The sequence below is a fragment of the Maniola jurtina genome, chromosome 5 (assembly GCF_905333055.1).
Source record: "Maniola jurtina chromosome 5, ilManJurt1.1, whole genome shotgun sequence".
NCBI classification, from domain to species: Eukaryota; Metazoa; Arthropoda; class Insecta; order Lepidoptera; family Nymphalidae; genus Maniola; species Maniola jurtina.
This window is the reverse complement of record NC_060033.1, coordinates 12,193,179-12,209,217: the sequence shown is the minus strand read 5'-3', so window position 1 is coordinate 12,209,217 and position 16,039 is coordinate 12,193,179. Positions and strand designations below refer to the sequence as shown.

Below are 16,039 nucleotides of genomic sequence, written 5' to 3'. Positions count from 1 at the left end.
ATTCTCTTCCTCCTTTCTAAAGAAAAAAAAAATTCTAAAGAATTGAAGAAAAACAAAGAAAAAATTAAAATCAGTTTAATATTTTAAGCCTCTTTATTTTTTTGGCCACGAAGATTTATTTAAGTACAATCACATAAAAATACATTTTCAGATCTATTGACATCTTAACCTAAATTTAAAACAAAATGTGACCACAATATTTACAATCCTAGGAATCCATAAACTACTTGGTAATAAAACATGAACATTTACTTAATCGAGAAAGGAAACAAAGAATCAGTGCACTAAACTGCTGGATTGCAAAGGTATCGACAGACTATGGCCCCTTATTATTGCCTGAATAGGCATAGTATCCCACTCCAGGGTATCCAACAGTGGGGCATTCACAGGTTCCTCTTGGTCCAGGTACTCCTCTTGGTCCAACTTGTCCTAAAATATTCAATGTAACTTTCAAATACTTTCAAGCTCATTTCAAGTGTAACTTTTTTGTACGCAGATTCGTAACTAATTCGATTCGTTTCAAGCTAAAGTCTAAGTTTGCCAGTTTATATTCTTTCAAGCATAGACTGTCTTGCTATTAGAAATAGTCTTTGGGAATCTAAAAAAACTAAAGGCAGAATGAGTATATCTAAATATTTAAAAGGAAAATCTGACTGACTGACTGATCTATCAAAACACAGCTCAAACTAATGGACGGATCGGGCTGAAATTATATATACAGATAGCTATTATGAGGTAGACATCCGCTAATAAAGGATTTTTGAAAATTCAACCACTAAGGGGGTGAAATATGAGTTTGAAATCTGTGTAGTCCACCCGGACAAAGTCGCGGATATAAGCTTGTAATAAACAATTTTCAAAACTTACCATTTCGACCAGGATCACCTCTTGGACCAGATCTTCCTTCGGGTCCGGCTGGACCCATTGGACCTAGAAAAAAATCTTTAAGTTCGTTTGTGTCGTTTTATCCCTAATTATTATTTAAGTGTGATACATGTTACCAGGACTGTTTTATTAGCTACGGCCTACGTTCTTGTTATTTGAAGGAAGTAACAACTTATTTTATTATTGAATTCAAAATTATTGGCTTAGAGAAATAGAAATAAAAAGACTTTATTCAAATGAACTTTTAAAGTGCTTTTGAATCGTCAAGTAAATATGCCACTACAGTTTACCCTACCAGCAACAAACTTGGCTTCATTCAAAATAACTTCTTTTATAATACAATAATTTGATTGTATCGTACCTATACGAATTACTTACATGACTTTCGTCTATGAAATACATTCAGTTTTGGCTTAGGTTGAAATCTATAGAGTGCACTTTGACTTTGCTTAGAGTTAAGTTTCAGTTAAAACGAGACAGATTTATGCCAGCGGTATAACGCTGTCTCGTTTTAACAGTGTCTTAAGTCTGAGCAAAGTCAAAGTACGTTCTTTTTAGTCTAATGTCGTGCACTTTAATATAGATATCATAATTTTATATACCTGGTAATCCACCAGGGCCTTCAGGTCCCGGGAGACCGACTCCATCAGGTCCTCGATCGCCTTTATCGCCCTTATCTCCAGCGGGGCCTATAGCTCCCGGTCTGCCAGGCTCGCCAGTCTCACCAGGGTACCCTCGAGGCCCTATCGAACCCGATTCGCCTGGTAACCCTAGAGAAATCATTTCATGTAAGAGTTTTACTTATGGTCTTAGGAGTAATTAATTTTTCAGCATTTAGAAGTTTATGGATTCATCATCTTCACCAATACTGACTCAATCAGTTGATCGATCAAAACAACAAAAAGAATATTATACAGCAGAAGGTGATATATCTATACAAGGGGAATTATTGCTTTCTGCTGATCTTATATACATAAAAATTAAAGTTTGTCTGTCTGGCTGTTCGTTACCAATGCGTTCACTCATCGTTTTTCTGATTGAGTTGAGTCTTTGTGTTGACACTTCCATGTAAGTGTCTAATGTTGCAGCTAGCATAAAGTTGTGTGTCATAGTACCATCACAGCGTAAGGATAATATGATATTATATGCAGAGGTTCAAAGAAGCCGTCTAGACCTTGCTAGACAGAGCAATCAAGCAACGAGCAAGCAAAAGGCTGAGATCTGTAGAGCTTACTTTGACTTTGCTCAGACTTAAGCTTCAGTTAAAAAGAGACAGACGGTTGTATGTCAACAGTACAGCGCTATCTCGTTTTAAGTGTCTTAAGTCAAAGCAAAGTCAATGTGCGCTCTATAGATCTCAAACTAAGTATCCCGCATTTTTTGCTGCTAGAGGAGCGACCCGAACTGGCCTTCAACATAGGGCCATAACTACGTGGGTACTATCTTGAACTTAGGCCTTGGACTTGAGGGTAAGGACCCTATCCTATATTAAAGGGTCATTGTGGTCGTCATTTAACTACCAAGAGATAACAGGCGTGCGTCGGATTGTTGTGTCTCTGTAAACTGTGATACCCATTGATGAGTAATGGTAACCGTAATGGTCTATGTATTATATTTTTATAATTTTTATGATAGTGTTTTACCTATACTTCGAATAAATTTCTAAATAATTTTTGAATACGTATTAAAAATTACGGAACTGACGGTGTGTGTATTTTTGTAATTTGTACTTCTTAAGAATAAGAATAAGAAGAATAAGAAGTGTTTATTTGCTAGAATATGGTATAATATACGAGTACATTGGTCTTAAATATTATGTGGAACCGCATATTCTGCCAAGCATGGCGTGCAAAATTTATTGAATTTATTTAATGTAACAAACATGTCAAATTATTATTAATTATTGCATTCACTATTTAAAATTTGTCATCCAAAAATTCATCAACATCATAATAACCTTTGTTTAAAAAAATTTAAATAAATAACATCTAAAAGAAGTAAGGCTCATTGCATAACTGTGTGACGGTAGATGGTTTTGGATGGTTTTATTATATAAAATAAATTCTTTTATCAAAGTAACTGCGTACGTACCAGGGTTCCCGGGAGGTCCAGGACGTCCCGGGGGTCCTCTTCTGCCGGCACTCGGAGCTATTGTTGGTATAATGAGGTTCGCTGCTAACTCTTGGAAACGTGCTGTTCACAATATTTCATCCGCATTAAACATTTTAAATTGCCAAGAAATCGCTCGCTACTCGCTGCCCTGGCATGTTATAAATGCGAAAGTGTGTTTGTTCGTTGGTATGTCCTTCAAAAATCAAAGAGTTCCCACAGGATTTTCAATCCTACATCCACGCTGACACAGTCGCAGGCATTATCATGTCTGATCTAGTTTCACTTATTTCTTGGTTTGTCGTTCAAAACCGCAACGGAACAACAACGGATCGACGTAATTTTTCGCAACAATAATATAGTTATAAAGACCTAGAGAGTGACATAGGCTGCTTTTTACCCCTGAAAATCAAAGAATTCCCACGAGATTTTCAATCCTAAGTCCACGCTGACATAATCGTGGGCATTATCATATCTAGTTTCATAATTTAAGCTGTCTTGCTAATAATAATAAATGTCCTCCCATCGGATTTCGGCCACGAGGCCAATCTTCATAGAGATCAGCCAAATTGCGCAGGAGATCTATTCCGTAGCTCTCATAGCCTGAGGGGTCGGAAATCCGACACGACCGGAGAGAGATCAGGCGCAGAGCCGACGGCTTTACGTGCTCTCCGAGGCACGCGGTCTCGCTATTATCGAAAAAGTCATTACCTCTGATCAAGTCTTCACAAATATTTCTAACATCACCTTCCGTTACCGATGGATTCTGTAATAAATAAGAGAAGCAATTTATTTTGTCATCGAAGGGATTTGGAAACTAAAAGGAATGAGATGCTGTGAAGAAGATGACTAATAGAAGGTGGGCATCTTAAGCACTTAGGCTGCCCCTGCCGGTTTGGATTCCCGGCAGTGGTTTGGAATTTTATAATTTCTAAATTTCTGGTCTGGTCTGGTGGGAGGCTTCGGCTGTGGCTAGCTACCACCCTACTGGCAAAGCGATGCCGCCAAGCGGTTTAGCGTTCCGATACAATGCCGTGTAGAAACCACCATAACTCTTCCAGGTTAGCCCACTTCCATCTTAGACTGCATTATCACTTACCACCAGGTGGGATTGCAGTCAAGGGCTAACTTGTGATAGAATAAAAAAGGCGTAAAGAAAGAACCTAAGAAAAAAACAGAAGCATTTACCTGAATGACCGTACTACTTGGTGCAGGCAACCCAGGTAACCCTCTTTGTCCAGGTGGCCCCGGTACTCCATCCAAGCCATCTTTACCGGGGAAACCAGGCATTCCAGGGTCTCCTTTCTGAAAGAGAAGTTACGTCTTGCACTTTATAGGTCGCAAGAAAATCATCTCAAAAGGGGCTTATTCCGTTTATCCACCCTAAAACAACCTCCCTAAGGGGTATACTGTTAACTGTATACCTACTTGGAAACGTCTATCTATCCACCTTATTAACGGAATCACTACCCATATTATCACTACTTATATTATAAATGCGAAAGTGTGTTTGTTGGCTTATTGTTTTGTTAGTTTGTCCTTCAATCACGTTGCAACAGAGCAACGGATTTTTTTTTATAAAGAATATTAGCCATGTTAAATGACTAATATTCCCCTTTCCTCTCCAACTAAGCGTCAGGCTTGTGCTAGGAGTAGGTACGACAATAGTGCAACGGGCGGGGTTTGAACCGTCGACCTTTCGGTTTTCAGTCCACTCCTGTACCGGTTGAGCTATTGAGGCTCTTTGATGACGTGACGTATGGGTATAGTTAAAGACCTGGAGAGTGATATAGGCTCCTTTTTATCCCGGGAAACCAAATAATTCCCACGGGATTTTAAAACCTAAATACACGCGGATGAAGTTGCGAGCATCAGTTACTTAGTTTATACATAATTTTTAGCCCGGAGTGGATAGACGAACGTACATTTACGAGTTTACTCCTACATTACTACTCCTTGTACTCGAGTTGTGCCACACATGACACAGTTTATTCCGGCGCTTCTTCAGCTTTGAGGTCTTTTGACTTTACTTGATGCTCAAGTATTAGAGGCGCCGGGATAACCTGACCCATAGGTAAAACTGGTAATGTGTGGTGCACAGCTTTTAAAAACAAACGTTTTTTCTTTATTTCTTTCTCTATCTATCTTACTCTCATACTATGTCCTAGGGTAGCTGTTTAGGGAATAAGCGAGAAATGGGCTTTTGACGAATGTCAGAGTAAAAGGTCTTACAGAAGAGAATTCAATTGGAGATTTTCACTCCTAATAGGGAATGGAAAAAAACTGATATTATTAATAACTTTACTTAACATATTACTTACGGGACCCGCTTCCCCTGGAGGGCCTGGTGGTCCAGGTACACTAATTCCGGGTAGAGCTGTGACTGATGTGCCGGGGAGACCAGGCGGCCCCGGTATCCCTTGTCGTCCTTCTGGACCCTGGATCATGAATTTTTTTTACCCGCGACTTCGCTCACGTGGACTACACAAATTTCAAACCCCTATTTTACCTTGAATTTTCAAAAAAATCCTTTCTTAGCGGATGTCTACGTCATAATATAGCTATTTGTATGCCCAACCAAATCCGTCTAGTATTTGAGCTGTGTTGATATGTCAGTCAGTCAACCTTTCTTTTTATATATTTAGAGATGACCTAGACTAAATCATCGGTATACTGAAATAAAAAAAATCATCTAGGTACCTACAATTTACCATAGCTAATATGAACTGAGCTCTAGATATATATAGAAGTCGTCTTGACGATGTAGAACTACAACTACGAACTCGTCGAAATGTGTTCTATCTTCTATATTGGTTCTATCATAGAGAATCATTGATTCATGGGATCTATATAGATGAGATTGCTGTTAAGGGTTATTGCTAACTTATATTTAATATTTTTTTAAGAACTCATCTTGACGAACTCTTATAATGTACTTGATGATTTTTTGCAATTCTGCAATGACGAATCTGAGTAACGAACAGTTAAATACTTGTAGGTAACATTACTCACTTGCGGACCTTCCGGGCCTCTTTCACCTGGAGGTCCCTGCAAGCCGGATGGACCCCTTTGTCCTGGCACGCCGGGCGTACCGGGTGGTCCCTGAAGACCTGGCACACCCTAAACAAAAGCCAATATTATACTCTACCCACGGAAAGAAGTTAGTATAGGGCTCTCTCTGTTTCGTAATCTCATACAATTAATGACAGAGACAAAATTCTCAGTGGGCGTATCCATACATATCGTAACCTCAACTTGCCGGGATGTTCCAGACATTATACCTATCTATCTAACACTTGTATAATCCGGGAGGCAGCGTTGCATTTTGGTTCACTTTTCATCCCTCACAAATTTTTTTAAATCATTAAAATATGATAGGTTGAATGTAACCATAAAACAAATCATACGTCAGTTGTTTGCATCTGGGTACTTCATCCCAACTAGAGTAGCATGCAAGTTAACGTTTGGAACCTTAAATGATTAGTCGAAAAAAAAATCCAATAGAAATCGTGAGGGGTGAATTAGTGATTGCATTCTTGCATGTCTCCAGGATAGCTGCTCGCAGGCAAAATAAAGTTAAATGTGGTACACTATGACTTGAAAGTGGGTAGGTAGTTAAAATAAAAGCTCACAGTGGGTCCAGCCATCCCCGGGTGTCCTATTTGCCCCGGCTCCCCATCACGGCCCGGTTTTCCAGGGGCACCGCGTTCACCTTTCGCACCTGGTTAACATATTTTAGAGTTTTTGAATATGGAAGCCATCATTCTCTGTTAGAAATTCATCTAGTGATTTTTAATACTCGAGTAAAATTGCATGTGTCCAGAACGCAGTATAGAGGCGCGAAATTTTAGAGTTAAATATAAAGAATGGAGATAGTCCCTGATTCAGAAAGGCAGCCAATATGCAATTTGATTTTAAATTAAGATAGGAACAACTATTTACATAAGCTCAGTATTTCAAGTTTCACTCCAGGAGCGCTGGACTTATTTTGTAAAGAAAGGTGCCCAAATAAATTTAGAATTACATACCTAAGTACTTCGAAAAATATTACTTAGATTTTTTCTGCCCCCGATCGATGAAATATCCAAAAAACCAGCTATTAGAGTAAACTAAAAATAAGTACAACTAAGTAAGTAGAGTACAACTTTATCATAAAATATTATAATTTTTTTCATAAGCACTTATGTATGTTTTAAAAGGCCCTTCTTACGTATTTCGGAGAGAAACTACTTATTTACCTTTTAAGTCAGTTTAGGCAAATGGATTACATATATATGTTCGGCTAGCAAACTCAATTGAACAGTAATTTCGATATATCAAACTCACCATGCGTAAAAGGGACGTTGACAGCGGGTAGTCCCGGCGGACCCATTGGACCGGGCTCACCGCGAGGCCCCATAGGCCCAACGGGACCTGGCTGACCCTACAATATGAGCAGGAATATCTATGTAGGTATTTAAAGTAATATCTCAAATTAGGTTGAAATCCATTAATAGACATGATGATTTACCTATAATTACGAACCTAAGTAATTTTTCATAGAAAAACGTTGCTGTTCTTAAAATGAAACTGCAAATCAAATTTTAGTACCTGCGTAGCTATTATCGCTAAGTCAATTTCGCCAATTTCGATAAGTCGACAAAAACGCGACGCGGTGGTTTGTCGTGCAGGTTTTACCAGGAGAAATTTTCTTCTATTTACAAAAGAAGAGAGTATCTACTTCTTGAATGTATGTACAGCGATAGGATTGAAAAGAATTGCACTCAGTTATTACAATACTAACATCTTTTCCATCCACACCAGGAATGCCAGCCAATCCAACAAGCCCTGTTTCACCTGGCTCTCCTAAAAACAAAAAGTTTAATAAAACACAGATAGTTAGAGTAGTTAGAGTAAAGGTTAAAAGCCTTGATAGCCTAGTGGTAAGGACGTCCGCCTCATATGCGGGAGGTCGCCGGGGATTCGATTCCGGGCACGCACCTCTATCTTTTTGGAGCTTTATGTGCGTTTTATGAAATTAAATATCACTCGCTTTAAGGTGAAGGAAAACATTGTGAGGAAACCTGCATGCCCGAGAGTTCTCCGTAATGTTCTCAAAGGTATGTGAAGTCAGCCAATTTGCACTTGGTACAATAACGTGCAATAACGTGGTGAGGACCTAACCTGAACCCTTCTTTTTCTAAAAGGAGACCCGTCCTCAGTAGGTACTGGACCGGCGATGGGTTGAATATGATGATGATGTTTTAATTTATAAAACTGAAAATATACCTGTAAGTCCAGGTTCCCCTTTATCTCCTTTGAGACCACGTCGGCCCTGTTCCCCCGGTGGACCGGCTACCAAAGTTACCTAAAAAAATTAAAAACTAATGCTCGTGGCCATAGGGTATATCAAAATTATTTAATCTGAAAGAGAATAAAACTTACATTATCCGAATTCCCTGGCAGTCCTCTTTCCCCCTTCTCCCCTTTAAGTCCTATGGGTCCCACCGGACCAACCGGCCCTGGAACTCCTCTTTCTCCCTAAAAAATATCGATTTTACGTTACTTTGAATGACTAACATAATTTTATGTTACATATATATTATGTGACTTCTAGAATAATTGTACCTACCTATACATATTTAAAAGTGTATTGTTGATTGTAAATTTAAAAAGTATTATAATATTATTCACAATTTAGAAACGCAAAATATGATTTTCCTAAAATATTTTTCACGACAGTTAAAAACAAAAAAAAAATGCTTGGTATAATACTTGGATAAAAGATGACTATTAAAAAGTTGCACCAGAAAAAGTTTTACTTCAAAAATGACTACCTAAGTCCTAAACCTACAGTAGGTATAGTAAGGTATAGCAACAGCCAAATAGGAATACATACCGGTATACCCGTGTACCCAAAAGGACCAATATCTCCTTTTGGTCCGGGAGGGCCTTCGGGTCCCTAAAATTAAAACAATTACTTTAAAATGTTTCGTGCAATTTAAATAAGAGTGTACTATGCGCTCAGCTTGATATGATTTTCTTTAAGAGATTCGATGTGAGCAGGTTTCCTTGAAGAATACAGTTTCAGATTTCAGCCCACACTGTCACTCGTCATCACCCGATGGAGGTCCAATGATGGACATAGGTCTTATGTGGATACTTTCATATGCCACGAACTTGAGCCGCCTGAATCCAGCGGCTCCCTGCAATTCGTTTGATATCGTCTGGCCACCTAGTGCTCAATCTTCGAAGAGCCGTTAGATGCTGAGGGTCCAAGGTGCTGGAATGCCGACCTTACACCGCAATGCCGAAACGCGCAGCGCTCTACAAGTCTTCATCTTGTGCTATTTTTTACCCGACTACGGCAAAGCCAAAAGGAAGGGTTATAATTTTAGCAGTCTATGTATGTAAGTTTCTATCCAGATACTATGTGTTCCACCGCAGCGCCTAAACTACTGGGCTGATTTTAATGAATGAGGTGTCAATTGATTCGTCATAAAGGTCCGGGCGACACAGGCTATATTTTATACGAAAAAATTGTTCTCAAGAAGCATTATAATAGGGAAAGGGATGAATACCTACTACTTTTATAGAAAGTTCATTTAGACCTGTCATTTTAGTTTAATTTAGAGATTGTGTATAACAGAATTAGTCACATTCCCATGTTAATTTTCACCCTCCATAGAAAAATTACTTACTGGAGGACATGTTTGGTTGCATGGCATGAAAGGGCTCCCATTAGGGGTTACCGGTGGAGGCTGTAACAAGAAATTTACTTTAGGAAAATATACATTATAAGTTTAATTGTTTTGGATATTAGTAGATGTATGTACTTACTGGTGGAATGGTAGCAATTAAATAATCAGGCGGTGTATCCTGAAAAAAAAATGATTTAATTATATCATGAAAAGAAAACGAGAGATTGATAAGTAAAAATGAAAAGTTATCCGTGCATTGTAAAAAAAGTTCTATTTTAACCCAAAACCTATCCCTAATTTAATTTCATCACAACGTGTTTTAATTATTTTACTTACAATTTCTTCACAGCTCTCTTCAGTGAGGTTATACCGATTGCAGCTCAAAGATAGCCATTGTAAGTCTATCTGGAAAAATAAAATTAACATGACATATTGGAAAACTGCAGGATTCAGTAGGACATCAGTGAATAACGTTTTCTAACGAATCTTATTCCCCATGATTGATAAAAGATAAACTTACTTAATTAACAACTTAATTAATTGAATAAAAATATACTAAAATATGATGGCTGAGACTTCATACACGTAGATTCAAAGTTTTTAAAAAAACTGCGGCGATTCTTTGATTTTCCAGGATATAAAGTAAGTAGCCTATGTCCATTTGGTACCTATCAGATCTGTACTTTTCTACAAAATCGTCATGAAAAGGTGAGGGACAGACAAATAGACAGTTGGATAGACAAACTTGTAATATTAGTACTAGTAGCTACGCATACTGATAATGGAGCTATACCGGCGCTGGAGTGCCATCGTCGTTGGTAGCTATGGTGATAGAGGACGCGTTCCTGAAGTCATGCTGCGCTATGCTCTCCGTCTCTAACTGTACAACAAAAACTGTCATTTTAGTTCGTTACTATTGACCCATCAACGCGATGTTCAATGGCGTTTCTCGTTAAGAGGTAGCCACGATCAACATACAACGGCATTCACAATGCCGTTTGGCGTTACTTAGGTTATTTTGACCACAATCCAATTGGCATTAGATGTTAACCGTTCAAGTGTGGCCACTCAGTTTAACGCGTTGATTATTGCGATAAATATGGCGTTGTTGGGCATTGACGTTAACCTTAATGTGGCCCCAGCATAAAACTTCACCATAAAGGTACTTGAATATATTTTTGAAAATTAATGCAAAATTAGTGAATATAGATGTGGAAGGATAAAAGAGAACATTGTGCCAACCCCACATAGCATGGGATAAGGATATGAAGAAGAAGAATGTAAAATTAGGTATTTCTCACCTCTACGCAATCGACAGCTGCATGTACCGTGTCATTTGAGATTGCCACGTGTATCTTATGCCAGCCTGGACTGAAGAGCTGGAACACAGGTAACAACATAAAAAAAAAAGTTTTAAGAAAATCCAGGAAATCAACTTCTTGTTGTTATAACGCACCCAAGTTCTCGGATAAAATTAAATATTAAGGTGCCCACGCACTCGAACTGAACTACAGCTGAACTGCGCGTCGCGGCAGCCCGCTGCACGATATTCTCTGCGCGTCGCGGCTGGAGAGAATATCAGCTGCAGTTCAGTTCGAATGCGTGGGCACCTTTATGATGACCTCTTGCAATGATGGTTTGTTTGGGTTGGATTTTTAGGTAAATAATTTAGGTAAATTTTTAAATTATAATTATATGCAGTAGGCATCAAGAAAGAGCTGAAAAATTGAATAACTTATCTTTGGGGAAGCAAAAATCTCAGTTGAAAGATTTCTTTAATAAAAGCGCTACTGGTACTATTATTTTTTTTTGAGCAAAAATGTGGGTTCGATTTTGTAACTCTTTTAGTACTGTTTTTAATTTCTTTAAAATTGACGACAGTCCTTAGATGGAATTCCTCAATCTACTTAAATAATGATTTTAATTTATTTTAGCTTCATTGACCGCTCCTAAAAAAAAAATACTCTGTGTAGGTAATTATACCGGACGTACCTCAGGAGAAGTGAACAAAACCCTGGATCCCTGGACGTATACAGCAAACTTTTGAATATTGGGCAGCAGTGTTAAGGAAAACTGGAGCGTCTGGGACCGAGCTCGTATCAAACTCCACGGGCGATGTTGGCCGTGAGCGTTAAATGTGCCAACGATGCTGAAGTAATCTGGTAGGCCGTTTGGAAACACTGTCCTGAAAAGGGATACTCTAAATCTTTTACCAATTCATCACTACCCAGAACATTATAAATGCGAAAGTGTGTTTGTATATTGGTTTGTCCTTCAATCAATTCAAACAGAGCAACGGATCGACGTGATTTTTTGCATGGGTATAGTTAAAAACCTGGAGAGTGACATAGGTTACCTACTTTTCAACCCAGAAAATCAAAGAGTTCCCACGGGGTTTTTGGAAAACCTAAATCCACGCGGAAGAAGTTTTAAGGTCGCCATCCCAGCAATCCGTGTTGCCTTTGATGAACTCTAAATCCTTTCAATAAATTGAACTCTTCAATGAACTCGCCAAATCCCTTGTTTAGGCTGAGTATATAACTCAATAACCTTCTTGTAGATTTTTATCAAGTCCTGATCGTAACAACCTTTGATCGTAATTTTCACTTACCGTAACGGCAAAGTCAGGTTAGCTCCATCGCCAATCCGAAACGCCGTTTGTAAGTCCTGAGACCCTTGTACTAGAGTTACGCCAGTGGTTTCTGGACTGTCCAGACGGTACACTGCTATGAGATCTACCGTCTGAAAGTCAAAGTCACCGATACTCTGGTAAGAGCATGGTGCGTCAGATAGTGGTGATAGTGTGGACATTGTATCTGCAAATTAATAAAAGTTTTGTTTTAGATTATTCGCATCACATTGTCATAGTGTTATGTGGGTATCATCTTTTAAGAACGTAGAGATATTTTTAAACTATTTTAGATCTTTCCCAGGGAGCCTCATCCAAAAAGCTGTTTCCTTGTAATTTTTTCATATCGGCAGACCCAGCGCTTTCCAGTACGTGGTCTGCACTCTAAAGCCGCTTTTCACCAGAGATATGTGAGGACTGGATGCATAGTGCGGGACTTGTTTGAAACCAGTCATTACTATTTAGTAACTAGATTTTTTGTAAGGGAGTGAGGGTAGAGAGAGTGAGGGCACAGTTTCACTCTGGTGAGGGTAACTAAGGGTTGAACACGATTTGACCTCGTGTTAGGCTAGAGTCAAAGTTGAGCTATCAAGTAATAAATAAAGTATTTATAAAATAAAAATAGGCACTCACCTATGGGATCTCCATTACTGACAACTGTTGCTAGGACCGCTACCAGTAGAACAATTCTGTAAAATAAATCATTCTGTTACCTATATAAAAAACATAGCTTTGTTAGGGGCATCCTTTGGTACTAGGACTTTCAAATACCGGATTTTTTCAATACCGGTATTAATACCGGAATTTCTTTTTCAATACCGGGATCTCGGGGTCCGGTATATAAATACTCGTTAATAAATAGTCGAAATATTTAATACCGGTATCCCGGTATTGGACCGGTTCAATACCGGTATTGAAAAAGTCCGGGATCCCGGTATTAGCCAATACCGGGATCCCGGTATTGGAAGCCCTATTTGGTACACAAGTTGGTTGGCTCTCAGTTATTTACTAGTTTGAGTCCATGCGTGCTATAAGGAATTTACGTCCTCAGGCTAATCAAAGTGAATCAATCGGACCTCGCAACGCAATTGGCGGCCCATCAAATCTCGATAGCGACTTGTGGCGACGGGTTAACAATTAATTGACCATTCAGGAACCAATTACAGTGCCCCACTTTTGCTGACCTTCAACTGTTTACTATTCCGTGATGACACCGGGTCCATGGGGTCATTTCACTCCAAAAACATACAAGTCAAATGGAATAAGTAAGTAGTTACAATTCAATTTGATCGATTTAGACCCGCCGCAAATTAAGAATCTTTGACGACCTCCCTGGCGCAGTGGTGAGTGGTGGTCTTTTTACAGGAAGGTCCCGGGTTCGATTCCCGGCAGGAGAAACTTGGAATTTTACAATTTCTAAATTTTCTCTGGTCTGGTGGGCGGCTTCGACCGTGGCGAGTAAAGTACTACCCTACCGGCAAGGCCTTGCCGCCAAGCAATTTAGGTTTCCGGTACGATGCCGTGTACCAAAAGGGGTTTAATGAAAACTGCCAAACTTCTTCCAGTTTAGCCGTTTCCATCTTAGACTGCATCATCACATACTGCCAGATGAGATTGCAATCAAGGGCTAACTTTTATCTAAATTTAAAAAAAAGTTTTGACAGACGTTGCGGATGCACATAACTATAAGCATCCGGAGAACATCAGAAACATCTAGTGTTCGATAATATGGAAAAGCTGCATCGATACCAATTGCAACAATACCAATTGTAATGACTGGCCGAATTTGTGGTATTCGAAAATGAATAGATTTATCATGGTAAGAGAAAATGCGATTACTAAAACTAGCCGGTCGAAAGGTGCAGGTCGCACATAGGCTGATCTTATATTGATTATAAGCTGATATATCTATAATATAGCTCTAATGAAAGATAAAAGTCAAACAATTTTACTTTTCGTTTATATGAAGTTTTTAGGCTTCCGTTACAAAGCCAGATTTTTATTTTTACTTGGCCGCGCGGGTTTTTTCATCAGAGCGAAAAGGTGTCTAGGTACCTATTTGTATTATGTATAATTTCTAATACCTACGTGCTCTTGGCTATTTATTACTTGCTCAATTATATTTTTAGAAAAAATAAAGGATCGCTCGCCAAATTAAGTACCTACTTAGTCCGTGACCAATATGGCAATCAACTATACTAGATACCTAAAAGTTTATTTGGTGATTCAATTAGCAATAACATTGCGGTATTACTTATTGAGCTATAAAATAAATTGCTAATGCTGTACACGAGTCCAAACATTACTCATCTTGATTCAAAACAAAAAATACTGATGTCATGTAAGATCCCTATGATTTGTTAATATTGTCGAAAGACTGAAACTCAAAAGTTACGGGTTGATTTTCATAATACTTTCTCAAGATCTTTAATAAATTACTTAAATAATAAATTACTTATCTACGTATGAATAAAAATGCATCTTTATCTACCTATCCTAATGTTTTGTTTTTGTTTTGCCTGTATATTTACCGTGATGAGGTTTACACTGGTTTGGTCGGGCATCTAAACCATTCGACACCGACAGTTTTAAAAACTCAAATAAATTATCCGCACCATGCTTTCAGATTTTAATATCCAGTTTAATTAATTTATATAAACTTTTTCATACAACTTTTCTTTGAAATGCCAGATTTTTTCTCATTAAGTAGATACTTATGTAGAACTGCACTTTGAATCACGATGTATCACGGATATAGCGATGGGACTTTATGTGAAAAACAGCCAATAGACTATTATGAAAGAACCAATTTAAAAAAAACTCACCTAATAACTTCCTTATTTTCCATATTCGTCAGACCGAATGAAAAAATTCAAATTAAGAACACATATCTATGGTCTCCCACTGGGCGAACTCCACTCAACAGACTGAAAGTCCAGCTGACCAATAAAGCATTGTACCGAGATTTTCTACGTACGCAAAGATATATATCAATTAATTTCGTCTGTCAAGCTTTTTAATGTTCATGCATTACTGGAATTGTGACTAAGTGTCAGCGCAGACCCAGAGGCAAGCTGGGTCTGTGCTGCACGAGTACCTACATTTTCTACAGATAATAATTTAAACATCATCCTTTTATCTATTCATCACTTAGAGAAGGATGAGGATGATGATGAATTCACCATCAACTAATCGCTGGCCCACTACTGAGTACGGGTCTACTCACAATATGAGAGGGGTAGCTTAGCTTTAGACCATAGTATACTACGCTGGTCAAGTGCGGATTGGCATACCTACTTCTGACACCTTTCAGAACATTTATAGAGAACTCTCAGGCATACAGGTTTCCTCACGATTTTTCCTAGGTAGGTACACTTTTAAAGCAAGTGATATTTAATACACTATAGAAAGTTAGCTATAAATACTGCTATCCTATTTCAATCCAATCCTATAATAACAAAAAGTTGTTTTCTAGTTATCACCAAAAAGGTATGAATTTTCAAAAGCTGATGTTTAAAAAATAACGCTACGTAGATTCAAACTAAGAAAGAAATACTTTGGTTCTACTTAGCATTCTTTCTGTAAAACTTCCACGGTTTTTGGCATTATGTGCTTAATTCAAAAAATTTGTTTTGCAGTTAACCGTTTTTTTAGAACCAGAACGACAGAGTAATTAATTTTATTAACTTACTTCGATAGTTCAGGGATTCAGAAGTTGTCACACATGTCTTCCCGG

At 38.3% G+C, this 16,039-nt stretch overlaps 1 protein-coding gene across 1 annotated transcript; it reads right to left on the bottom strand.

Annotated features, from left to right (window-relative positions):
* Positions 1–80: 80 nt before the first annotated feature.
* LOC123865533 (collagen alpha-1(IX) chain-like) lies at positions 81–15,334 on the bottom strand. Its single transcript, XM_045906617.1, has 23 exons — positions 15,129–15,334; positions 12,937–12,992; positions 12,286–12,490; positions 11,667–11,859; positions 10,976–11,053; positions 10,468–10,554; positions 10,011–10,079; positions 9,814–9,852; positions 9,675–9,734; positions 8,873–8,935; positions 8,419–8,514; positions 8,263–8,341; positions 7,778–7,839; positions 7,321–7,417; positions 6,627–6,715; positions 6,007–6,114; positions 5,316–5,432; positions 4,183–4,299; positions 3,706–3,760; positions 2,977–3,078; positions 1,488–1,655; positions 868–930; positions 81–429 (listed from the first exon to the last, which is right to left on the bottom strand). The coding sequence occupies exons 1-23, from the start codon at positions 15,149–15,151 to the stop codon at positions 317–319; spliced, it is 2,139 nt and encodes a 712-aa protein (XP_045762573.1). The 5' UTR covers positions 15,152–15,334; the 3' UTR covers positions 81–316.
* Between the last annotated feature and the right edge of the window lie 705 nt (positions 15,335–16,039).